A 27,600-nucleotide genomic window follows, 5' to 3' on the forward strand; every position below is an offset into this window, starting at 1 on the left:
CTCCCTCTCTCTCTCCGGCTCTCCCCCTCCTCCCTCTCTCCGGCTCTCCCCCTCCCTCCCTCTCTCCGGCTCTCCCCCTCCCCTCCCTCTCTCCGGCTCTCCCCCTCCCTCCCTCTCTCCGGCTCTCCCCCTCCCTCCCTCTCCCCCTCTCAACTCCGCAACCCCCCCCCCCCCCAAACAAACGCCGGGTCTTTCTCCTCTCTCCCCCCCCCCCCCCAAACGCCGGGTCTCTCCCTTCTCCCCCCCCCCAATGCCGGGTCGCTCTTCTTCCCCACCCCCACCCCACTGGGTCTCTCTCCCCACCACACAAACGCCGGGACTCGCCACTTCCGCAGCTGGTGAAACTGACGCCTATCGCGTCAGTCCGCTGCTGGCCCTTCCGGGAACGGAGATTGTCAGCTTAAAAGAAGGCCCGGACGCCGGAGTCATGCGCACCGCTTTTTCCCGCCGGAAATGGGCGTCACGTCGGTCCGCGGAGAATTTCGCCCCAGGTGTCTGGATGAGGCAGGGGAAAAAAGATCCCTCTCCTCCCTACTACTGTATGGTTTCAAGCAACATTTCTAGGTGGAGAGCAGCTAATTTTTCATTGGGATTTGTTCATGGGATGGGCCAGCATGTATTGCCCATCCCTAATTTCCCTTCAACTGAGTGGGTTGCTGGCCATTTAGAATCAACTGCATTGCTGTGGGTCTGGAGTCATATGTAGGCCAGACCAGGTAGGGATGGTAGACTTTCTTCTCTAAAGGGATTCGTGAACCAGATGGATTTTTGCGACAAACAATAATGGTTTCATGGTCATCATTAGGCTTTTCATTCAGGATTTTTATTGAATTCCAATTTCACCATCTGCCGTGGTGGGATTTTAACTCAAGTCCCCAGAGTATTGCCTTGGGTCTCTGGATTAATAATTCAGTGACAATACAACTACGGCACTGCCTCAACCCTTTCCTTCCAATAATGCCACCCTCCTACCATACATATTGGAAGCTGACATGGCATCGCCTCTTTCTCTTCATCCTTCTGGTGACAGGTGAAGTAATTAACCATACTGCGTCTCTACTGTTGCTGACGTGAGCATTTCATTCACAGCTCAGGGATCTGGTAAAGAAATCCCAATTTCTACAACATACATGCATGTGTATTTTCCAGTCGGGGCTACCAGGCAGCAAGAAGCAAAAAGATGTCTTACTTGTTGCTCTTCAACCCTGAAGCATTGTGGTCATTAGCAGTTCCTCAACTGTTTCCCTAATCAACTGATCACAGGCCCAAATCAAACAATGGACTTTCCTGGATTGTGCTGTGTATTACTCACTCGGCCATTCATTAGTCTATGTATAGATTTCTTGTGGTCACAGTATAGAATTCAATAGACCAAGTTGCCACAAGTGGGATACACGACTTTTGAAAGGTACTGCAAGAGAGCCACTGACTTGGGACTTTAGATGCTGCCTGCGATAGTGATTAATAATATTATATTTGACAGTGAGGTACTGAGTAATGTTACACTCTCAGTTCATATTATAACTGGATGGGATCGTAATTATTTTTTAAAAACTATATATAATGTGGAGGAAGTGTCACAGGGTTGCGAACTAATTTTAACAAGGAAAAAACATTTGTTAAACATGAGAAGTTGGATTATTATACAATACTCCTTCACTTGTCCCATTGCTTAACAAATACACACAGATTTAAAGATTAATATGGATTACAAAGTACACCTTAAACTACAATGGCCTCATTAACATAAACAGTTCCTTTCCAACACATATTTGACTGTGGTCAAATACACACGGTTCTGAACCCAAGTTAGTGGATTTCTCATTGGAATTCCCTAGATGGTGATCACTTCAGCATTTCCAAACTCCACTCCCAAAAACAAGCTTTAAAATTTTCTCTCATAATAATGCTTTCCCAAAGCGGTTTGCATTCCGAAATCCAGTCCAGGTTTTACAAATGACTCTTTTAACCTAAGCTTCCATTCTACTTTTAACAGTGAATTCAGTCCTGGATTTTACACCAACCCCTTTTAGGATTTCCATGTCTTGACAACTGTACAAGCTTTTCACAATTAATTTAACGCTCAATTCCCAGACTATATTAAAATGACATCAAACGTTTCATCTCCCTCGGAAGTCTGCTGTCCTATTTTCAATCTCGTTACTGCAATTGTCTCTAACTCAACACTTGTTTTACTCTTCTTTGAATTCTTCGGTACAGTACCTCTGTCTCTGTTCTCTTAACTTCAGGTGTCAAACATTCTTTCCCTGGTTATCTGGATTGCACTTTGTTTCTTAGAAAGCTTATATCTTTGTAGCTCTCCTGTCCTGCCCAGCTTCTCTTGCCAGAGGTGAGGGCTGTTCACTCCCCAGTGTCCTGTCTCCAATTTCCCACAAATTCAGCTAAAACTTAAAATTTTCTCTACCTTGCAAGGCCCCAGTTGCTAAGCACACCCACATGCTCATGAAAAACTATTATTTCTAATATTTACCAAAATAAATATAAATCCCTTAAAACTACAGTTGTTTTCCTAACAGTAATTAACATTACATTGGAGAGTGATATCCTGAGTGATTAATGATAATATTACAACGGTTAGTAATATAGCAATTGGTGATAATATCACATTGGAGGTGAATGTGCATGCATCGTAAAGCAAGAGTGTAGCCTCTGGAGACAAGTACTCCTTCATTCTGGTTGCATATTCACGTCATGTCTTCACACTCCTAAATCCTTTTCCAAGTCTCTCTTATCCAAATCAATTTGCTGCTGTTAGAATGCACATTTATTCAACTATTACAATGCATTTATCAATGCTCATTTTTCTTTGTCTGTGCAAGGGGATTGCTAAGCTATTAAGAGATCGTTAAGAGAGATAACAACAATAGTCCAATACACACTGAGCTCTGGACTGTGTTCATTATATCCCCATCCTTACACTACATTTCTCACAAATGTTCAGTTTCTCATTTTGTACTTCGGTTAAGACATATTTTCATGTTCAATGCGAATTTCTGCGCCTTTCGGCTCACGCCAAATCCTTCATATGGAAGAAATGTTGCTAAATTAACTTTGTTATAGGCAGTGTCACTATCTGTTTAATCTGTAACATTTGCAAAGTTAATCGGGAGTAACGAAGGACAGCTTGAAAAGTCCAAATGAAAAAATATATCATATTCGCTGTTAAAGAGGGTAACCTCTTACTAACAGAGTATAAAAATAAATTGAGTTTGCAAATCAAAGCCTGTAATACAAAGTACCTGAAGGAGGTGTCCAGCGAGGAGACCTCTTAAAACTGAATAGCTAGGATGCCACTAGAGTAGTTTTACATAAATTTGTTTATTAAGGATTGAGATTAATTATAGAAAGTGTACTGGTAATCATTATTCACCATCAAACCTGCATTTTAGGACATAGCAGTGGTAATCATGTAAACGCTAGCTACCAGCAGTGGCCACAATGCATGATGGGATTTAGCCTAGCTAAATTGCCCATGTTTTTGAGACACACGAGATGTGTGGTCAGCAGATTACATGGTAAACAAGTTTTATCAGTGGCCTCCAACATCCTCTGAAACAATCCATGAAGTGAAGAGAAAGCCACCTCTGATATCCTGGCCCTCTGAAACAATCCATGGAGTAAAGAGGATGCCAGTTCTGCCATCCTGTCTCTAATGAACAATGGGTTCACAGGATGTTAGGATGGGGAAAACAACTTCAAATGGGCATAACACCTTTGGTAAACAACAGGTGACAGGATGAGGCTAAATTATGGGTTGATCGGAATTTTATTGGATAAGTTTGAACATGACAGCTTCAGGGATTGGATGGAGTCCAACTGGGGGGGCTATTGATTTTTGGAAATTGTATAATTGATGTGTTTTTATCAGAATTCAGCAAATCGATCTTGGCATTATCCAGATCCATCTCTCGTGTACACGAAACCAAGCTTGGGATAATAAAAAGCTGTCTTATCCAAGATTGTTGTGTGTCTATGCTGATTATTAAGCCAAGGCCTAACAATGAGGGACAAACCCCACATTAAGGCTGGCTCAATACTCAGGCTTTGGAAAACCCTCCTACAGTACAGTACCCACGTCTGGTACATGTGCGTCTTGAAAAGGTGAACAATCTGCAAATTTGTAGCTATCCCCTTTAATAAATTAATCTAGAAGTATCATTCACTTCCCATACCTCACTGTCTTCCTCATTGTGCAGAGGCTGAATGTATGAATCCTGCTTTCGGATAAGTGGGTCCACTATCATCAGGAATGCCATGTACACCAGCAGAGCTCCAACAACAGTCAAGTAAATGATGATTGTTACCTGTCAAATAAAGATTTAAAAAGAATAAAGGTTATCTGTGATTGTTCACAAGCACCGATCTCACATTTACTTTCTTTCCCATTACTACCTTTGAAATAAATGGACTTCTTTAAACAAGAAATGATGCATGATCAACTTTATCGCCCATAGTTAATATGGTGAATTTATCTGGAATTTTCAAAAGCATTCTTCAGGGTGAAGGCAGCAGTGCTCTGGAGTGCTATTAATATATCACACAGCACTAATATGCAAGACTGCATCCATGATCCTCAAAACGAATGAACTGGATGTTTTTTCCCTCCCTACTTTTTCCCAACAAGTGTTGACAATCAGCCAGCTCCTGTCGTTTGTGACTCCCTCCAACACCAATTTGTCTACCTACATAATCGTGGCCCTAAAACTTCAATCAACCGCGATTTAAAATGTTAACCTCTCACTGTTACCACGTTCGCCCCATGTACAAAACACGCACTGATAATGTGCAGACTCTGCAGATGAGCAAGATTGCCATTCATGATTTCACACTTAGACCATACCATATAGCAGCAGAATTAGGCCACTTGGCCCATCGGGTGATAAGTTTCTCATTCCCATTCTCCTGTCATGTCCCTGTAACCCCTGATCCCCACATTAATCAAGAAACTATCATCTCTTGTAAAGACACTCACTAACTTGGCCTCCGCAGCCTTCTGCGGCAATGAGTTCCACTGATTCACCACCCTCTGGCTGAAGAAATTCCTACATCTAATTTGTAAAACATCGTCCCTTCAGTTTGAGGTTGGGACCTCAGATTCTAGTCTCTCCTACTTGTGGAAACATCTTCTCCACGTCCACTCTATCTCAGCCTCAGTATTCTGTAAAATTTTTTCTAAACTCCATCAAGTACAGACCCAGAGTCCTCAACCACTCCTCATATGACAAGCCCTTAATTCCCGGGATCATTCTTGTGAACCTCCTCTGGACCCCCTCCAAGGCCTGCACATCCTTCCTTAGTTACGGGTCCCAAAACTGCTCACAATATTCCAAATGGGGTCTGACTAGAGCAGTATACAACCTCAGAAATACATCCCTGCTCTTGTATTCTATCCCTCTCGAAATGAACACTAACATTACAGTTGCCTTCCGAACTGCCAACTGAACCTGCATATCAACCTTAAGAGAATCCTGAACTAGGACGCCCAAGTCCCTTTGCACTTCAAATTTCCGTAGCGTTTCCCCATTTAGAAAATAGTCCAAGCCTCTATTCTTCCGACCAAAGGCATAACCTAATTTTTCCACATTGTATTCCATCTACCACTTCTTTGCCCAGTCTCTCAGCCTGTCCAAGTCCTTCTGCAGCCCCCCTGCTTCCTCAACATTCCCTGCCCCTCTACGTATCTTTGCATCATCTGCAAGCTTATCAGCAACACCCTCAGTTTCCTTCTTACAGATCATTAACATATATCATGAATAGATGTGGTCCCAACACTGACCTCTGTGGAACACCACTAGTCACCAGCTGCCATCCTGAAAAAGATCATTTTATCCCCACTCTCTGTCTTCTGCCAGTCGGCCAATCCTCTATCCATGCCAGGACTTTACATCTAACACCATGAGCTCTTACCTTATTTAGCAGCCTCCTGTACGGCATCTCGTCAAAGGCCTTCTGGAAATCCAAATAGATCACGTACAGGCTCTTCTTTGACTAACTTTCTTGTTACCTCCTCAAAGAATCCTAACAGATTTGTTATGCATGACCTCCCCTTGACAAAGGCATGTTGACTCATCCCTATTTTACCATGCACTTCCAAGTACTCCACATTCCCATCCTTAATAATGGACTCCAAAATCTTACCAATGACCAAAGTCAGGCTAACCGGCCTTTCATTTCCCGTCTTCTGCTTCCTCCCTTCTTAAACAGGGATGCTATATTAGCCATTTTCCAGTCCTCTGGGACCCTCCCCGACTCAAGTGATTCCGAAAGATCACAACCAATACCTCCACAACGAGGAGACATAGCTTTAAATTGAGGGGAGATAGATATAGGACAGATGTCAGAGGTAGGTTCTTTACTCAGAGAGTAGTAAGGGCGTGGAACGCCCTGCCATTCTACGTTCTATGTTAATCTCCTCAGCTGTCTCCTTCAGAACCCTGGGGTGTAGTCCATCCGGGTGATCTACCCACCTTCAGACATTTCAGCTTCCCCAGCATCTTCTCCTTAGTGATGACCACTACACTCACCTCTGCCCCCTGACTCTTAAGTTCTGGTATGCCATTGGTGTCTTCCACTGTGAATAATGTTGCAAAGTACCTTTTCAATTCATTTACCATTTTTTTATTCCCCATTACTACTTCACCAGCCTCATTTTCCTGTGGTCCAATGTCCATTCTTGTCTCTCTCTTGCTTTTTGTATATTGGAAAAATCTCTTGCAATCTTCTTTTATATTACTAGCTACCTTACACTCATATTTCATCTTCTTCCCTCATTGAATTTTTAGTTGTCCCTCTGCTTGCTTTTCAAGGCTTCTCACTAATCCTTGACACACTTATGCTTTTCTTTTTCTTCTATGCTGTCCCTGACTTGCCAGCCATGGTAGCCTAGTCCTCCCCTTAGCATGTTTCCTCCTCCTTGGGATGAATTTCTGTTGTGTCTCCTGAACAACGTCCAAAACTCATGCCACTGCTGTTCAACCATCTTCCTTGCAAGGCTTCCCTTCCAATCAAATCTGGCTAGCACCTCCCTCATGTCTTTGTAGTTACATTTATTCAATTGTAGTACCGTCACATTTGATTCCATCTTCCCCTTCAATCTGCAGGGTGAATTCTAACATATTGTGGTCACTGCCCCCTAAGGGTTCCTTCACCTTAAGTTCCGGAATCAAGTCTGCCTCATTACACTTCACCAAATCCAGAATTGCCTGTTCCCTAGTGGGCTCTACTACAAGCTGCTCCAAAAAAACATCTTGTATACATTCCACAAATTCCTTTTCTTAGGATTCACAATTAATCTGATTTTCCCAGTCCCCCTGCGTATTGAAGTCCCCCATTTATATTGTAATATTGCCTTTCTTATATGTATTTTTTATCTCCTGATTTATTTTCTGCCCCACATCCTGATTCCTGTTAGGGGGCCTGTACATAATTTCCAACAGGGTCATTTTTCCCCATTGCAATTCCTCAACTCTACCCACAGATTCTACACCTTCTGACCCTATATCACTTCTTGCTATAGGTTTAATTTCATTTCTCACTTACAAGGCAACCCCGCCCTCTCTGCCCATCCTTTTGATACAACACATATCCGATCGACACATGTCCTTGGATATTTAGATCCCAGCCCTGATCCCCTTGCAGCCACATCTCTGTGATGCCCACAACATCATAAGCATCAACTTAAAGTTAGCTACAAGCTCATTTACCTTGCTTCGTATACTGCGTGCATTTAGGTACAACACCCTCAGTCCTGCATCGATCACCTCCCTTCTCATAGATATCGCTTATCTGCTGTGCCTGAAGTTAGATTCCTGCCACTTTCCATAGTCTCTCTTGAAACTTTACTAACCTCTCCTGAGCCCTCACCCCACTTATCTATTTTAAAGTCCTCTTCATTAACCTGCACTCCTACCTTCTCCTTTAACTTTGATATTCTAATTTTCCATACAACTGCACCCTCCACCCCACTATTTAGTTTAAAGCCTTAAAATCTCCGCTCTGACTCTCAGCTCCCGAACCTTTTAAATCCCCACTCTGACTCTCAGCTCCCGCACTTTTTAAATCTCCGCTCCGACTCTCAGCTCCTGCACTTTTTAAATCTCCACTCTGACTCTCAGCTCCCGAACCGTATAAATCTCCACTCTGACTCTCAGCTCCCATTCTTTTTAAATCTCAGCTCTGACTCTCAGCTCCCGCACCTTTTAAATCTCCGCTCTGACTCTCAGCTCCCGAACCTTTTAAATCCCCGCTCTGACTCTCAGCTCCCGCACTTTTTAAATCTCCGCTCCGACTCTCAGCTCCTGCACTTTTTAAATCTCCACTCTGACTCTCAGCTCCCGAACCGTATAAATCTCCACTCTGACTCTCAGCTCCCATTCTTTTTAAATCTCCGCTCTGACTCTCAGCTCCCGCACCTTTTAAATCTCCGCTCTGACTCTCAGCTCCTGCACTTTTTAAATCTCCGCTCTGACTCTCAGCTCCCATTCTTTTTAAATCTCCGCTCTGACTCTCAGCTCCCATTCTTTTTAAATCTCCGCTCTGACTCTCAGCTCCCGCACCTTTTAAATCTCCACTCTGACTCTCAGCTCCTGCACTTTTTAAATCTCCGCTCTGACTCTCAGCTCCTGCACTTTTTAAATCTCCGCTCTGACTCTCAGCTCCTGCACTTTTTAAATCTCCGCTCTGACTCTCAGCTCCTGCACTTTTTAAATCTCCGCTCTGACTCTCAGCTCCCGCACGTTTTAAATCACCGCTCTGACTCTCAGCTCCTGCACTTTTAAAATCTCCGCTCTGACTCTCAGCTCCCGCACGTTTTAAGTCTCCACTCTGACTCTCAGCTTCCGCACCTTTTAAATCTCCACTGGCTCTCAGCTCCCATTCTTTTAAAATCTCCACTCTCTCAGTTTCCACACTTTTAAAATCTCCGCACTGACTCTCAGCTCCCGCACCTTTTAAATCTCTGCTCTGACTCTCAGCTCCCACACCTTTTAAATCTCCGCTCTGACTCTCAGCTCCCGCACCTTTTAAATCTCCACTCTCTCAGTTTCCGCACTTTTTAAATCTCCACTCTAACTCTCAGCTCCCATTCTTTTAAAATTTCCACTCTGACTCTCAGCTCCCGCACCTTTTAAATCTCCGCACTGACTCTCAGCTCCCACACCTTTTAAATCTCCGCTCTGACTCTCAGCTCCCGCACTTTTAAAATCTCCTCTCTCAGTTTCTGTACTTTTAAAATCTCCGCTCTGACTCTCAGCTCCCGCACCTTTTAAATCTCCGCTCTCTCAGCTCCCATTCTTTTTAAATCTCCACTCTCTCAGTTTCCACATTTCCACACTTTTAAAATCTCCGCTCTGAATCTCAGCTCCCGCACCTTTTAAATCTCCACTCTCTCAGTTTCCGCACTTTTTAAATCTCCGCTCTGACTCCAAGCTCCCGCACCGTTTAAATCTCCGCTCTCTCAGTTTCCGCACTTTTTAAATCTCCACTCTGACTCGCAGCTCCCACACCTTTTAAATCTCCACGTGAAGTGATAAACTTTGACTCAACAACCTTACCCCCTACTTACCAATTAGCGCTTTCTGCGTAGCCTCATCTGTGGCAGCAAGGCTAAACCACTCAGTGAAGATTTGAAAAGCAACAAAGCAAGGAGAAAATGCATCTCTTTCCATGACCGAATTCCCAGTCTGTTTCAAATTCCCAATAACCACACACACTCTGGCTGTGCATCACTCCAGATGTGGTCTCTCCCACTGCGCGTGTGCAAAGCTCACATTGTGAGAATTTGCAGGAATGGAACCCGTGAACGGTGGGAGTTGACTGTATACAAGGGAAACGTGAAAGGCTATGAAATCGAGGGGGTGGATTAATTGGGTCTGTCTTTCAAAGAGTTGGCATAAACTGAATGAGTCTCCTTCTGTACTGTTTGATTTTAAGCATGAACAAAAATATAATATAGATCCGAAGCACAGTTTTACGAATTAGCTCGAAGACATCAGACAAAGGGGATGAGCTATTCTTACAGGAGCTGGGAGACACGGCTTTAGGGTGGGGGAACAGAATCAACCAGATAACATGCAGAAGGCTTGGCTGTACCTTGATTGTGGTGGTGCTCCTTTCTTCATATTTACATTCGCACAGGAGACAGTAAGCCTCTACATCCCGGCCTGGCACTGGCATGGGATCCACAACATGCAGACAATTACTGGAAAGACAAAACCATCTTCTATTACTGAATGTCTAGGACTCTCAGAAAAAAGTGCAACTTTTAACATGCAGTTAGAAACATAGAAAATAGTAGCCCATTAGGCTCTTTGGGCCTGCACCACCATTCAACATAATTATGGCTGATCCTCTAGCTCAACAACAGACTGCCGCACTTTCCCCATACCTCTTGACACCTTCAGAGCCGACAAATCAATCTATTTCCTTTTAAATATATTCAGTGACTAGCCTCCACTGTCTTGTGGGAGACAATTCCACAGGTTCACTACGCTCTCTGAGTGAAGAAATCTCTCCTAAACTCAGTCCTAAATGGCCTGCCCCATTTCCTGAGGCTGTGACCTCTTGTTATAGAACTCTTCCCACCGCCCTCACCCTCAGCAGAGGAAACAGCACCCTTGCAACCAATCTCTCCCGCCCTAACAGGGGTTTATGTTTCCAAAGAATCCCTACAGTGCAGAAGGAGGCCATTAGACCCAACGAGTCTGTGCCGATCCTCTGAAACAGCACCTTACCGAGGCCTACTCTCCCACCCTATCCCCGTAATCCCACCTAACCAACACGTCTTTGGACACTATGGGACAATTTTAGCATGGGCAATCTACCCAACCTGCACATCCTTGGACACATCCTGTGAATGAATAAAAAACTCTCCTCGTCCTGCCATTACAGGAATCAGCCTGATGAATCTTCACTGCACTGCACTCCCTCTATGGCAAATATATCCTTTCTTAGAAAAGGATGCCAAAACTGCACACACTACAGGTATGGTCTCACCAAGTCACTGTACAGCTGTATTAAGACTTCCTTGCTGCTGTACTCAGGTCCTCTTGCGATGAAAGCCAACATACTATACCTTCCTAACTGCTTGATGTATCTGCTTTCAGCAACTGGTGTACTAGAACACCCTTTTGTACATCAACATTTCCCAATTTATCACCATTTAAATAACACTCTGCCAGTCTGTTTCTCCAAAGTGGATAACTTCACATTTATCCATTTTATACTGCATCTACCATGCGTCGGCCCACTTGGAGCCTCTGAATATCGTTCTCACAACTCACATTCCCACCAAGTTTCACGTCATCAGCGAACTTGGAAATATTACTGCGTCCCTCATCCAAATCACTGATGTATGTTGTGAATAGCTGGGGCCCCAAGCACCGATCCCCGTCAACCCCACGAGTTATTCACCTGCCACTTTGTAAAAGTCCCATATATTCCAACTCTGTTTCCCGTCTGCCTCCCAATTCTCAATCCATGCCAATATATTAGCCCCTATCTCATGTGTTCGATTTTGCACACTAACCTCTTATATGGAACTTAATCAAAAGCTTTCTGAAAATCTAAATACACAACATCCACTGGTTCACCCTTATCTATTCTATTATCTAACCCCGTCCTCAAAAAGCTCCAATAGATTTGTCAAGCATAATTTCCCTTTCATAAACCAATGGTGACTAATTCCGTTGATATTTCCGTTGATATTTTCTAAGTGTCCTGTAATTGTATCCTTTATAATAGACTTTAGCATTTTACCTACTACTGATGTTAGATTGGTTGGTCTATATTTCCCGGTTTTCTCCTTCCCTTGGTTTTCAAAACCTATCCATCAGATGACAAGTGTGTGGTTTTTGTTGTAGCTGGAAAGCATTTTGTCTGTGAAACAATCCAATTTAATTGGTACTTGCAGTAAATTTACTAACTTTTCTATGATTCTTGTATCATGAGTGTACTCCTGCTTCCCTGGAATCAATATTTTGCAAGAGTTTGGGGAAATTTGTGTGCCTGTGTGTTGCGTGGTTGGTGACAGACGTAGAAGGAGCAAATTACACAGAGTTGAGAACACAGCTCAGCCCATCACGTGAACCCGCCTCCCATCCATTTCAATTCCCGAACCGGCGGAGGTTATTCATGAAGGTTATTCACCTTCTCAACCCTGCCCCTCGCCAGAGGTGTGGTGACCCTCAGGTTAAATCACCCGTCCCCTGTCAGCTCTCCCCCTTAAAGGGGAAAGTAGCATATGGTCATCTGGGACTACGGCAACTTTACACTAAGAGTAAGCTCCCACGAACAGAAATGTGACTTTCCTTTCATTTACTGGATGCGGATGGTACTGGCTGGCCAGCATTTATTGTCCATCCCCTAACTGCCCTTGAACTGAGTGGCTTGTTGGGCCATTTTAGAGGTTATTTAAGAGTCAACCACATTGTTGTGGGTCTGAAGCCACATGTAGGTCAGAACAGGTGAGGACGACTGAGTTCCTTCGCTAAAGGACCAGATTCGTTTTTACGACATTCAACAATGGTTTCATGGTCATAATTTTAATTCCAGACTTTTATTGAATTAAAATTTCACTACCTGCCATGGTGAGATTCAGAGCATTACACTGGGTCTCTAGATTACAAGTCGAGTGACAATACCACTACACCATGGCCTCCCTTCCCCAGAAAAAAACTGCAGGGCTTTGGGGAAAGGGAAGGGAAGTGGGACTAGTTAAAATGCTTGTGCAAAGAGCAACTATTCACACGATGGGCTGCGCTGTAACTATTTTATGATGGAAGGCTATTGACCTGAAACGTGAATTCTGGTTCTCTTTCCACACCGGTTGAGTATTCCCAGCATTTTCTGTTTTATTTCAAACAGCTTTAAGAGTTCAGTCTGGGTTGAGAGAACAGAATAGATTTTTTTCTCTCAGAATGCAAGGGCAAATATCAACAAGGCCCAGTTCTGATAATGTCAGCAACCTAAAAATGAACAGTGCTTTCACTATAGAAAATGTTAATATGAGCACAGCAATAGTGCGAGTAAATCAAAACAATACTGGAAAATGCAAAAATCTAATGATGGAGGGAGAGGAGTCAAAGATCTCACTGGCATCTTAGTGCAGACCTGAAGGCGCAAAGCCCCCAGCCTGTGTGCACCCCTGACACTGTGCAGGATAGAACAGAACAGAATGGGTCCGCACAAACCAAGTCTTTTTTGGGACCAAACATGTAGACAAGCATGGTAAAGTCCTGCACACCATGCTGACAAATACAGGTTCTCATCGTGAGCTCCCATTCACAGCTGAGATATAGCAATCCAACGCCAGACTCTTTCAGAAAGTCACAATTTACTCTTGCATACCATCTAGTGGTTGCTATAAATTAAACCTGCAAGGTCCTGATGCAAGGCTTTTGAGAAAAGTAATGGATTAAATGTGACAATTATCACAAGAACTTGAGATTTCAGCCATTCAATGCTGCCTGAGGAGGGCTCTGAGTGAAGGTATCAAAGAGCTGAAAAAGCATGTGTTCAGCACAGGGTATATTTACAACATGTCTCAATTATCCTCTTCAGTTCAATATATTTGACAATCTGTAACAACAGCTTCCAAGGCCTCCAGATTCTGAAATGTACAGGGTAGATCCAAGGGCATAATGGCACAGATAGAAATAGAGAAGCACACTCACACAGGAGGCCGCCACTTGATTAATTCTAACATGAGCCAAATATGTTTTGTACAGCAAATATTACCCTAGGCCATGCTGATTTTAAGATGAACTGAGAGCTGTATGCTTCTTTTCTTGTTTAATGGGGAATTGATTAGTGGTGTTTATGGGGTAATTCTAAGCTAGTCTTTGAGTGTGAAGTTAAAGAGTTTAATATTATATTCCGAATAAAGTTTTGTTTTAAAAATATCAAATCCATATTCCTTCATGCAATCACTCCTGGAGCGAATCATTCTTTCCACACAGTCTTACGAATAAACTAAAATTTTGGGATGTCAATCCAGTATTTAACTACTGTTGCGGTCTGGTCTGGGATGGTAATAAAAATATTTGACAGAGTATTACAAAGAAGCTAACAAACACAGGAGAGGGAGCTGTAGGCTTAAGTGAAAAGCAGCCAAGATTATGTGTACTACACCATGCGTTACTGAAGCAAATTGAAACCAGATCATGGGGCTGTACAGCAAAAATTGTAAAGTGTGTTCAGCATTAGTCTGTCCCCATTCTTGAGCATTGTGTGAGCCTTGTGTAAGACAGAGCATCCAGGCTTCGGAGGGAGTAGAGAAGAGCATCTTATTTACCAAATGGGGTTGGACAACTCCAAAGAAAATCTACAAATGTTAGCTCATGTCTTTTAAAAGAAAGACAAGTAATCAGCAAACTTTACTGTTATTGAAACTGCCAGAAAGTTAGAATGGCGAAATTCCAGGATGAAGAACATGGATTCACACTGTCATGGAGACGTCACTGCACAGGAAGAGGCCATTCAGATCCTCAATGCCAAACCAGCACTTCCATTATTTCTTTGTACACAAGGTAGTGGAATAACCTCCATCGTAAATAATAAAAATTATCTTTATTATTGTCACAAGTAGGCTTACATTAACACGGCAATGAGGTTACTGTGAAAATAGAAAATGTAATCAATTTCAAGGTAGGGCAGCACAATGGTGCAGTGGTTAGCACTGCTGGCTCACGGCACCAAGGTCCCTTGTTCGATCCTGGCTCTGGGTCACGGTCCGTGTCGAGTTTGCACATTCTTACCGTGTTTCCATGGGTTTCGCCCCCACAAATCCAAAGATGTGCAGGATAGGTGGATTAGCCATGCTAAACTGTCCCTTAATTGGAAAAATGAATTGGATACTCTAAATTTATTTTTTAAAAACAGGACAGTCAGATTTGAAGTGTATACTCCACAAGCCCTCGCAGTTGACAAGAGTCAAACGCTTTTGTGAGGTAGAAATGGCCATGTACAACAACTGATGCTGTTCTTTGCATTTTGCTTGAATGTGCAGTACAATGAAGGTTCGGTTTGTGGTGTCTCTCGATGGGCGAAAACCACACTGCAACTTTGGTAGGAGCTCTTCAGCCACTGGGAGGTGGTGACTGAGGAAGAATCCTTGCAATGATTTGCCCTGTGGCAGACAGCAGGGAGATCCCTCTGTAGTTACCATAATTGCACTCATCTCCCTTCTTGGATATAGTCAAGATCACAGTATCCAAAAGATTCCCCAGCACGTCCTCTGCTTCCCAAATGAGAGATGAATTTGCAGCCGGGCTAGCTGTGTATCTCCTCAGTGTTTCAACATTTTGTTTGGGGTTCCATCAGCTCATAGGCCTTGTTTGTTTGCTGCCGGATGGCTTTAACTTCACTCTGGATCAGGGTAGCACTGAGACTGAGTCAGACGAGGTAGTGAGAAATGAGTTGAGGGCATTTGAGTCAATAACAGAGTTTTGGCTGAGGAGTTTTTAAAAAAATAAATTCCCTCCAGCTAGCCTCCCCATCCTGGAGGAGCTCCTTCCTCTCTCTGCGCGACTGTCAGTAGCTGAACCTAGAACATTTGAAGAAACTAATCATATTTGGTGTTTGCTAATTGCTGAATCTCCCACACCTTTTCTACCACTGTTTGTTCTTTTTTCTGCACCACTGCCTTCAGTTGCCTGTAGTACTGCTGCTTTTGCCTTAAGGTGTCACATTCTGATTATATATGGCGCTGCAACCGAAATGTAACAAATGGGGGGTGGGGGCGTTTGACCTCTACAATTTCCGGAGATATTCCGAGGCAGGAACTGCCAATTCTCCAAGGTCTCTGCCTCTGTGTAGCACTCCTTGGTGATCAGGAAAAGCAGAACTCCCTCTAGATTCCTCAAAGAAGGCTTCAATCCTCCCAAGCCCAATCTCTATTTATCACTCAAGGCTTCTAGTCTCAAACTCACCCCCATCTAACCACCCTGATCACTGAACTTATACCCAGTCTGCTCAATCATAGTGAGGAACTGATGCTCCCCTCCCAGAGTAAGGAATTTTCTGGAGTGCCCCAAATTGTACATTTTGGTCCGCCAATAAATTCAGGATGGAGGCCTCTCCTAAAATGAATGACTGCACCCCTGCAAAAATAAGGGCAAGTACTTCAGACCACTGCATCTAACCTGCAGAGGCTGCAACAACACAACTGCATCAAGACCCCAGATTGGGACACAATACTCCAGTTGAGAACAAACCAGTGTTTTATAAAAGCTCACAAGAACCATTTTACTCTTGCATTCCATTTCCCTATTTACAAAGTCCAGGATCCAGTATGCCTTATTAACCGCTTTGGCAACCCCGCTACCATGGTCAATAATTTGTTACCATATACCTCCTGGTCCCTCTGCTCTTGCAGTCCCCTTTAGAATTAGATCCTTTATTTTATATTGTCTCTCCCATGTTCTTCCTACTCAAATGCATCTTTTCACACTTCCCTGCCTTAAATTTCATCTGTCACATGTTGCCAATACCGCCAAGCTGACTGTGTCCTTTTGAAGTCGATCACTATCCTCCCCACAGTTCATAACATTTTCAAGTTTCGCGTCATTTGCAAATTTTGAGATTCTAACCTGCATGCTCATTAATATACATCAAGAAAAACAGAGGTCCAAACACTGACAGTGAAGGAATCTTACTATCAACCTTTTTCCAGTCTGAAAAACAACCTCTCACCACTACTCTGTTTATCGTCACTTAGCCAACTCTGTGTCCATGCTAGTATTGCCCCCTTCATTCCATGAATTTTAATGTTACTGACAAACCTGATGTGCAGCACTTTACCACATGACTTTTGGAAGTCCATGTACACCACATCAAATGCATTATTCCTCATCAGTACTCACTGTTACCTCATCAAAAAAACTTGATGTATGTTAACTAAGTTAGTTAAACATGATCTGGTCTTCGCAAATCTGCACTGGCTTTCACTAATCAATTAGCATTTGTCCAAGTTAATTTCACCCTGGATTATTCCAAACTCTTTCCCACGATTGCTCTTAAACCTGTATTTAGAGAGCTATCCTTACACTCTTTCTTGGACAAAGATATAACACCTGCAATTCTACAGGAGGATTGGAAAATTATGGCAAGTAGTTCTGTAAGAATCTTCAGATACATCTGATCCAGTTCTGCGGATTTAACTTGGGAAATACAGTTGGCCTATGTAGTGTCTCCTTGCCCATCAATTTTAACTCATCCAATGTTTCAACTACCTCCTCTTTCACTATGACTTGGGCAGCATCTCCTCCCTTGGTAAAGACAGATGGAAGGTAATCATTTAATACCTCAGCCATGCCCTCTGCCTCCAAGCATAAATCCCTTTTTTGGTTCGCAAGTCTTTTCCTTTTATCAGTCTTTTACTAATTATATGCTTAATGAATAGCTTTGGATTCTCTGTTATATTAGATGAAGCAGGATGGGAGGAGGCTGACTGCAGCATGGACCAATTAGTCCTATTTCTGTGCTATAATTTCCGAGTAATTTAGTAGAAAAAAAACACAAGACAGTTATGCCATGTGACTAGACCTGATGCTCACACCACATACATACATGCATATTGTTTTAAAAAAAAATAACAAAATTAGAGTATCTAATTCTTTTTTTCTAATTAAGGGGTAATTTAGCATGGTCAATCCAACTACCAGTCACATCTTTTTGGGTTGTGGAGGTGAGACCGATGCAGACATGGGGAGAATGTTCAAACTCCACATGGACAGTGACCCAGGGCCGGGATCGAACCCGGGCCCTCAGCGCCGTGAGGCAGATACATAATATTGTAATTTGAGGATGAGAGTTCTCTGGTAATATAGCAGGATATATTTTTTATATATAAATGTTTTTATTAATAATTTTTCACATTGTACAAAACAAGCATGACCACACATCAAGAATAAAGAAGGAAAAAAAGAGAAATATATACACATCGGTTGCCTTTCATTATTTACATCAGTTGGCTTTTGTTATTTACAATGATTACGGTTTCTTGTTTCACTTTCTCCAGTAGGCTTGTTCCCCTGCCTCCCTCCCAGTTTTCTCCTGACTCCCCTCCTCTTCTGGTCTTCTGGCGTGCCCGCTTCTCTCGTCGGTTTTTATATCCTGTTTCTGTTTGGTTGGCGCAACGCTGTGTATTATGTCATTTGCTAGGCTCCATGTCTTTATTGCAACCCCTTCCTGTTGTTTGCATTTGTTTTGGCACTGTGGCTTCCCTTTCCCTTCCTCTGGATTATTGGCTGTTGGCTATAAGCAGGTCTTGGAACAACTGGGTGAATGGCTCCCATGTTTTGTGGAAGCCTTCTTCCGACCCCGGCTGCCGAATTTAATTTTCTCCATCTGGAGAAATTCCGATAGGTTGGCCAGCCAGCCTGCAGCTTTAGGTGGTGCTGCTGTTTGCCAGCCGAGCAGCATTCTCTGGCGGGCGATTAGGGAGGAAAAGACAAGGGCATTGGCCCTCCTCCTTATGAAGAGATCTGGCTGTTCCGAGACCTCGAAGACTGCTACTGTCAGGCACGGCTCCACCCAGCTTGGACATTGCCTCAAAAAAGGCTGTCCAGAACCCGACAAGTCTGGGGCAAGACTAGAACATGTGGGCTTGGTTGGCCAGGCCTCCTTGACACCGTTCTCATTTATCCTCCACCTCTGGGAAGAACCTGTTTATTCACGTTCCGGTTAAGTGCGCTCTGTGTACCACTGACAGCTTCATTAGACTTAGGCTCGGAAAATGGAGGTGGAGTTGAGCGTGTACAGTGCTTCGCTCCAGAGTCCCCATCCTATTTCAAACCCATGGTCTTCCTCCCACTTTTCCCTCGTCAGTGGTGTGCCTGCCCTACCTATTAGACATCCATACAGGTAGCCACAGTTTCCCCTCCCTCGGATTTTCACATCCAGTAGGTCTTCTAACAGTGATTGCTGCGGCGGTCGTGGGTACATTCTTGTTTCCCCACGTTGGATGTTTTTGGCCTGCATGTACCTTAGCTCGTTACCCCCGTCAGCTGGAACTTCTCTGTTAGTATCTCTCGTGTTGTCAGTCTGTTGTCTGTGTAGAAATCCCCAACTGTCAACATCCCCGTCCTGTCTCCATTTTTTGAAGGTGGCGTCCATTATGGCTGGTGAGAATCTGTGGTTGTTGCAGATGGAGGTCTTAATGGATATTTTGGTTAATCTGAAGTGCTGTCGCAGTTGGTTCCATGCCCGGAGTATTGCAATCACCAATGGGCTAGTTGAGTGTTTGTTCGGTGGGGATGGGAGCAATGCCGTGGCCAAGGCTTGGAGGGAGGTCCCCGTGCAGGAGACCTCCCTCCATTTGCACCCAATAGGCGTCTGGCACCTTTAACCACTCCTTTACCCTTTCAGCAGTTGCAGCCCAGTGGTAACACTGCAGGTTTGGGAGTGTAGACCCCCCATGGTTCTCGTTCGCTGCAGATCTTTTTGGGGATCCTAGAGTTCTCTTCCCCCCCCCCCCCCCCCCCCACATACACAAACGCCATGATCAGTTTTCTCCTGAGTTGAAGGCGACCTTTGGGTTGTAGATTGGCATGGATCTGAACAGGAAGAGGAACCTGGGCAATACGCTCATCTTGATCATCTACACTTCCTGTACCAGCCTCCCCGAACAGGAGCCGGAATGTGGCGACTAGGGGCTTTTCACAGTAACGTCATTTGAAGCCTAGTTGTGACAATAAGCGATTTTCATTTTCATTTCATTTCACTCTCAAAGAGTGGGCGTGAATCCCACTTCTGCAGGTCCATTTTTACTTCCTCCACCAGATTAATCAGGTTCCATTTGTGGATCCGTGTCCAGTCATGGGCCATTTGGAACCCCAGGTAGCGGAATTTATGTCAGGCTTGTTTAAATAGCAGCCCCTCCAGCTCTGCCCCTCCCCCTTGCAGGTTCACTGGGAAGATCTCACTTTTGCTCAGGTTACGATTGTAGCCTGAAATGGCTCCAAACTCTTTCAGGGGCTTTCTGATTCTCTCCATGCTGCTTTGTGGGTCCATGATGTAGAGGAGCATGTCATCCGCATAGAGTGAGACTCTGTATTCTCTGCCTCCTCTCTGGATCTCCTTTCATTCTTTGCCGCCTTGAGCATGATCTCTGGTGGTTCGAATCCTAGGGCGAACTGCAGCGGAGACAGCGGTATCTCTGCCTTGTGCCTCTGCGCAATTGGAAGTATTTAGAGCTGGTGGTATTTGTGCGTACACTCGCCGTGGGAGCGCTGTACAGGAGTTTCACCCAGGTGGTGAACTCTGCTCCAAGCCCGAATGGCTCCAGTACCGTTGAGGTACTTCCATTCGACTCTGTTGAAGGCCTTTTCTGCATCCAATGAGATGATCACCTCTGGTGTTCGCTCCCCGGATGGGCTCATTATCACGTTCAGCAGGCATCTGATGTCTGATGTTGGCTGTCTACCTTTGACAAAGCCTGTTTGGTTCTCTGCGACCATCTCTGGTATGCGGTCCTCCAGTCGCCTGGCTAGGGTCTTGGCCAGTATTTTTGTGTCGACGTCCAGCAGCGAAATGGGCCTGCTGGACTTGCATTCTGTTGGGTCATTGGCTTTCTTGGATATCAGCGAGATTGAGGCTTGTGCTAGTGTAGGCATCAGGGTGCCCCTCGCCGGTGAGTCCATGAACATCTCCCACAAGTGTGGTGCCACTGCCGTCGTGAATTGTTTGTTGAAGTCCGCCTGGAATCCGTCTGGTCCTGGGGCCTCCCCCGCCTGCATGGAACTCTTCACGATACTCTTCATGACTTCTCCCAGTTCTAGTGGTGCCTGCTGCCCCCCTTTTCTGTCTTCCCCCAAAACTGGCATATGAAGTCCATCGAGGAACTGTTTCATCTCCAAGTTCCCTGCTGGAGGCTCGGAGGTGAACAGCCCCCGCTAATAGGTCTCAAATACCTCGCAAAAAGCCTTATTGGCCTGTCCAGCATCCATGGGGTGCAATCTAACATCCACGTACTGAGGTGCGTGGTCGATTATTACAATCGCAGAATATTCTGCCCTTACTAACCCTCGAAGCACTGATTTCCTCAGTACAAAAGAAGTCGATTTGTGTAAATACATTGTGTACCTAGGAGAAGTCCTCCTCCCCTGGGTGGGTGAACCGCCATGGGTCCACTGCCCCATCTGCTCCATTAATAAGTCTAGTTCCTTCGCCATGTTGGAGGTCTTCCCTGTTTTACGGTTTTACCAGTCTTTACGTGGTTCCTGTACCCCAATGTTGTCCCCCATGATTAGTTAGTGCAGGTCGACATCGAGGATTTCCATCACAATTTTCTTTATAAATTCTGTGACGTCCTAGTTGGGCGCATACACGGTCATCTGAACTACTGTCCTCGTCTCAGTAAATATCATCCTTTTAAAAAAAAACAGTATGGCTACCCTCCAGCCGTCGCCCCATAGCAGGAATGGTAGGTCTGTCCCACCCAGCCCTTCGTTGCCCCCAGTCTGTCCTTTTCCCTCATGTGTGTCTCTTGGAGGAAGACTGTCAGCTTTCATACTTTTCAGGTGTGCAAAGACTCTGGATCGTTTTATTGGGCGGAGTCCCACGACATTCCAAATGACTATCCTGATGTTTTTATTTTGTGCGCGCGTGTCCCCATCCTCCTGCAGGATCAACCATACAAACCTGGCAAATGCGCCCCTACACTTTGGGGTTTCCCTTTGTTAGGGAGCCATCCAACATGGCCGCAGTCACCATACTCGCCATGTGGATGTGTCCCTGCACTCCAGGGTTTCCCTTTGTCTACGGACCCTCCAAGGTGGTTGCTTGCAGTGCCTTTGCGTTCCAAGTCACCACGTGTGGCCTGCTGTAGCCAGCCTAATACCTGTTTTTTGCTCTATTTCTCCTCTATGGTACTTTCTAGCCCCCACCCGCTCGCTTCTTCCCTTGTTGCTGATGCATAATATCCCCTTTGCCAAGCACTGTCACACCCTTGCAGGCGATGCCCCAAGCCCCTCTCTCGCTCATGCTTCCTGGTGCTAGCTTTCCCGCTAGTGCGGCGGCATCCCCTTCGGGATGGTTATGTATCCACCCATCGCCCGCTGTCTATTCTCCCTACTTGCCATTCTCCCCACCCTTTCCTGCGCTTGGCTGCCCTCGCTCTTTTCTTCCTCCGTTGCACAAGGCAATGTGGTCCAGCGCAAAGTGTCCTTCGAGAAGGTTAATTAATTAAAGAAATAAATAAGTTAACCAATCAATGAATAAAGTCTCTTCCGGTGCTCTTTCCATCGCTGTCCCTGCTGGCGTTTCTCTAGCCTGTTCGCCAGGACAACTTTGTCCTCATCCGCAGGGGTAGTAAAGAAGTGATCCCTGCCTTGGAATGTGACCCAGAGTTTGGCAGGGTATAACATCCCAAATTTCACACCGCTCTTGTACTGGGCTGCTTTCACCCTGTTGAATTCTGCCCGGAACTTGGTCAAGTCAGCCCCAATATCCTGATAGATCCTGATCCGGTGACCTTCCCAATTACAGTTTTTTGTCTGTCTCGTCCAGCGCAGCATTCTTTCTGTCTGGATACCAGTTCATTTTAGTGATTATCGCCCTCGGTTGTTCTCCGGCCTTGGGTTTTGGATGGAACGACTGATGGGTTCTGTCTATTTCTGGTGGTTTGGGACACAGTCGGTGTGGTCCGGTCTTCGATCTCCTCAGGCAGGTCAACAATCCGCAGGTTTTGGCACTTTGATGATCGGTTCTCCTGATCCTCTGTCTTCCCCCTCAGACTCCCTTGCTACGCAATCACCTTGTTATATCTTTCTGCAGGGTGACGATGTGGTTGTTCTGGTCTGTTGAGGTCTTTTCCAGCTCCTTTATGGGGCTCGCCTGGGCTTCCAGTTGTCTCTCCGCCTTGCCCAGGGCCACCGGCATGGTCGCCAGAGCTTCCATGACCGTCACCTGAATGTTGGTTTTGACTCCTCTCGATGTTCTCTCAGTTCCCTTGATAGAAACATCATCCAAACATCCTGTGGTGAGGGGAGCTCCACATATGGCGGGTCAGTCCTTCTCGTTCTGGCTTGGCCCGAGTGGCCTTGTGCGTCTGCCGGCTCAGCCACTTGCTTCACCTGGCTTTTCCCATTTCTTGTCTCCTTTCGGCATCTCGAGTTACTGTTGATCGGCATCTCCGTTTGCATTAGTATTGATTGAGGTATTGGGATACTTTGTTCCCTGTATTGGTAGGCTATTTTGGATTAAAGACCCTATTTTAAGGTTCTTGGGAGGAGAGCCACCTAATGTACAACTACTCAGCACATCCAAGTCACTGGACGTCCTCAGTTAGCAGGCTCTTTTGCCCCAAGGTTCTCAGTCTTTAGAGCACATTATGGTTACACAAAATGAAAACTTGTTTTAGGAGTATATCTTGCCAGAGGTTACTGAATGACATTGTTACTACTCAAAACAACTTCAATACAAAGGAACACTTTTGAAGTGTCTAATTGTCCGCAAGATGTAGCATTTAAATGAATGTAACATTTAACAGAATGCCGACAGCCTCATGGACTTATGGCATTTATTTAATGTGCTATCACAGGTCAGAGACAGCAGGGTAGTCTTTTCATTTGGAGTCAGCTGCAAGTTGACTGATGAATTTTACACACACCACTTCTCATTCAAAATCTGAAACTTCTCTCATTTGCCAGTACTTCCCTGCATATAACACATATGGGCTTTGAATCCTTATTTGTATTGGCACAATTGACAAACCCATACCTCAAGAAATCATCTTTATATTGCTTTGTTCGTGAGGTAAGTTTCATCTTTGCAGGCTTTTAACCAAAGGCCCTACTCTGTTCAGCAGTTGATCTCCTGAGCAATTCTCTCCAGAAGATTCAGATGAGGGATCCTGGAAAGAAGGTCTATTTGTGTCTCTGGCCATCTCTTACTTGTAAGAAAACAATACATCTTCAAGGCCCTCTTGCTTTGCTTGCCAGCAACTAGAAAATGGATGAAGCTCTCCTCCGTGATTTTGCATATCACATACAGAGCTTGACATCAATTGTACATGCAGGGTGTGTGACCTGCTCATTGCTGCCAATTATGGCCTGGAGACAGCACACAGCCTCATTTCCTTCTTAATTAAAAGGCAGCAACCATTCTCAAATAAATATGCTGGGAGCGACCATTGGGGGCGCTTCTCCTGTGATCAGGACCATCACAGGAACGCTGTGACCAATTGCTCAGAGAACCTCCCAGCACCCACCTGCGGGTCACAACCCGCACTTTGAAAACCCCTGGCTTAGAGGACTTAAGTATGACACTCTCTTCTCACTACATTGACAGCTGGTGCAGGTGCATGGTCGCGGGCGGGTGGGAGGGCCGAGGAGTGATTCAGACGCACCATTTTCGTGGCAGTCCCGATCGCGGGAGAAAGAGTCCAATGGCCACTACCGTCCTTTACATTGAGAACGGTGGCTGCTGCCACCTTTTAAATTAAGTGAATTTGTGTGAAGCTTCTAGCCAGAAGTGGCAGCAGAAGGGTCCAGCACGTGCCCAACAAGTGAGATTGCGAGGACCAAGCAAGCTCCCTTTCGCATTAAAAGATATGTGAATATGGGGCCTGGCGGTCGGCCGATGCGAAAGGGCGGCAGGTTGGCAAAAGAAGGACCCAGCAAAAATAGTTTGAAAACACAGCTACTGAATGCAATGTGAAAACAAACATGTTAGATGAACAATTAGAGTGACACTCACAAGTCTGCCCATTATGCACACACTATATAAGTTATAAATATGTTTAACGTGAACTCTAACTGGGAACAGAAGACAACCTAGACTTGATAGATATATGTGCAGGAACAACTCATGTGGTCTGCTTTATCCCGCATGGTGTCGAGCATCTAAAGTGTTGCTGGAGCTGCACTCATCTAGGCAATTGGAGAGTATTCTATTAATATATTCTCCGGACTTGTGCCTTGTAGATGGTGGACAGGTTTTGGAGGGGTCAGGAGGTGAGTTACTTGCCATAGGATCCCTAGCCTTTGAGCTGCCCCGGTAGCCACAGTATTAATATGGCTAGTCCAGTTCAGGCTATTATTCCAAGCTATTATTAGGACCAATGGTTGGGAAGATAAGAGACTGTGGAGTCAGGGGTTTAAAATAGAGGCAGCCTCTGCCTTTGCGTTGGTGCTCCACTCACAAATCGCTGATGATTTAACTGCTGCATTTCAGGCAATTTGCAAGATCTTCACTAAAGTAGGGTGGCCTCATGAATATGCAAAACTTGGTATCCTGCGATGTAACAGGACACTGACACAACCTCAAGGTATAATAAAGGTGACCAACAACCAGCACCCAGTATGCATTGAAGGAACTCAATAAATAACAAAAGTGTTCTTCGAGGACTACATGGACCAGGGTCAGTGAGTGAGTGAGGAGAGAGAGGGGCATTTTTACTCTTCCTCATATTGCTGGGCAAATCTGGATTAAGAAAAAGCAGCATAGATTTGGTGTACATGGGACTTCCAAAAGGCATTTGATAAAGTGTGGCACAACAGATATATCAGATGTATGTGAGCAAATTAAGAGCTCCTGGAGTAAAAGTAGCGACATAGATGTGAAATTGAAGGACAGCAATGATTAACGGAGGTTTCTTGGATTGGAGGAAGGTTTATTGTGGACTTTCCCAGGGTTAGTTTTAGGGCCCCCTTCCTGATATTTATTAGTGACCTAGACCATAGTGTACAGGGCGCCATTTCAAAATTTGCAGATGAAACACAACTTGGAAGCGCTGTGAACTGTGAGGATAGTGTAGAACTTCAAAAAGACACAGACAGGTTAGTGGAATGGGCAGACAAGTGGCAGATGAAATGCAGAGAAGTGTGAAGTGATTCATTTTAGTCGGAAGAACAAGGAGAGACAATATAAAACAAAGCACACATTCTAAAGTGGGTAACAGGGACAGAGGAAACTGGGTGTATATGTGTATAAATAAATGACTGGTTGAGAAGATGGTTAATAAAGCATGCAGTACCCTAGAGTTTCTTAATAGCACAAATGCAAGGAAATTACGTTAAACTTGTGTAGTGCACTCCAGCAACTGGAATGGTGTATCCAGTTCTGGGTACCACAATTTAGGAAAGATGAGAATGCAGAAAAGATTCATGAGAATGGTTCCAGGGATGAGGAACTTTCGTTTCATGTAGATAGGTTGGAGAAGTTGGGACCGTCCCTTGGAGAAGAAGATTGACAGGAGATTTGTGCAGATATTCAAAATCATGGAGGGGTCTGGACAGAATTAGCTTGGGGGGGGGGGGGGGGGGGGGGGGGGGGGGGGGGGAAGCGTTCCCATTGGTGAAAGGATATAGAACGCGGGGACACTAATTCAAGGCTTTTGGCAAAAGCAGCAATGGAAAGTAGAAATATTTCCATGCAGCAAATGGTTGTGATCTGGAATGTGCCGTCTGAGTGTATGGTGGAGGCACGTTCAGAGTGGTGGCAGGTTCAGAGTGGATCATCTGAAAAGGAAAATGTGCAAGAAGACCTTCGAAGAGACAGCTTAGTCTTGATGGAATGAATGGCCTCCTTTTGGGTTGTAATTAATGTGATTATGATTTTTCTTCATCCTCACCTGTAAAGTTTGACATTTCCTGATTTTTAATTACAATATCACCTGCTTCTTGTAAAAATCAAAAATGTATCTCAATTATTGAAATACAAACATAGGTTACAGCTGCCTTTCTTGTAGTAAACACCTGAATGTGAATATGATCATATTTCTACCTGTGTTTGTGTGTGTAATGTACACACCCGGATGGGCAGATACTCAGTAAATATCTAGCTTTAGCTTCTAATTATACATTCTGTGGATGAGTTGCAAGTGCAGTCTAGATGTCAGTCACCATAGATTTCACACAGTTTCTGTTGGTTTTCATACTATTCCATTTTTAGTAGATTTGGGGCACAGCCAAGATAGGGCAACTGCTAAAGATCTTGGACAATCTATGTCGAGTGGTAGGGGCACAAGTCTTTATATGTCTTAGGTTAAAGAATGCTCCAACAATCCTGGTTCAGTTAACTCATGTACCCAAGACATCTGACATGGGAGAAAATTCCTCAAGCAAAACTGATGAGAAATTGTCACTGGCATTACAAGTGATCATTCTCCACACACCGAAGTGCTGAAGCAGTTTGCTCATCCTTGATATAAAGAGGGAGATCTAGTTTGGGTATCACGACTCTTCCACTCGCCAGACATAAACCTATAGAGGACGGAGAACCAAATCAAACTTCTGTTTCACAGGTTTAATCGTGACAAGGTGTAGGTTTAGGTCATCATATTTGAATGATCTGGACTGCACACTGAGCACTTATAGATTGTCAGAAAAGGACAGATCTTCCTTTCTTCTCAATACTGATTGAAAGATGTGCGCAAAATTCAGCCTCAAGTGCGTCTGATTCCCAATATCCCACCCTGATCGGGGGTAAAGACTCAGATGAAGCCTGATTTGATTTCAATGGTACCAGAGCTATAGGTTCCTTGGAAGTTCCCATACTGGGCAACCCAATGGAATCTTATTGGTTTTTCAGAAAAGGTAGCAAGAACATGAAATCTGCAGCCTGCAGAGTTAGTTTTTC

At 44.6% G+C, this 27,600-nt stretch overlaps 1 protein-coding gene across 2 annotated transcripts in view; it reads right to left on the bottom strand.

The window, feature by feature from the left end:
• tmem9 (transmembrane protein 9) overlaps positions 1–27,600 on the bottom strand; it is a 103,222-nt gene that overhangs the window by 51,625 nt on the left and 23,997 nt on the right. For both annotated transcript variants that reach the window (XM_038820979.1, XM_038820978.1), the window contains exons 3-4: positions 10,111–10,219; positions 4,194–4,325 (exon numbers count right to left, since the gene is read on the bottom strand). In XM_038820979.1, the coding sequence (XP_038676907.1) occupies positions 4,194–4,325; positions 10,111–10,219 (241 nt within the window). The remainder of the gene's footprint in view (positions 1–4,193; positions 4,326–10,110; positions 10,220–27,600) is intronic.

Source organism: Scyliorhinus canicula, chromosome 15, assembly GCF_902713615.1.
Source record: "Scyliorhinus canicula chromosome 15, sScyCan1.1, whole genome shotgun sequence".
Classification (NCBI taxonomy): domain Eukaryota; kingdom Metazoa; phylum Chordata; class Chondrichthyes; order Carcharhiniformes; family Scyliorhinidae; genus Scyliorhinus; species Scyliorhinus canicula.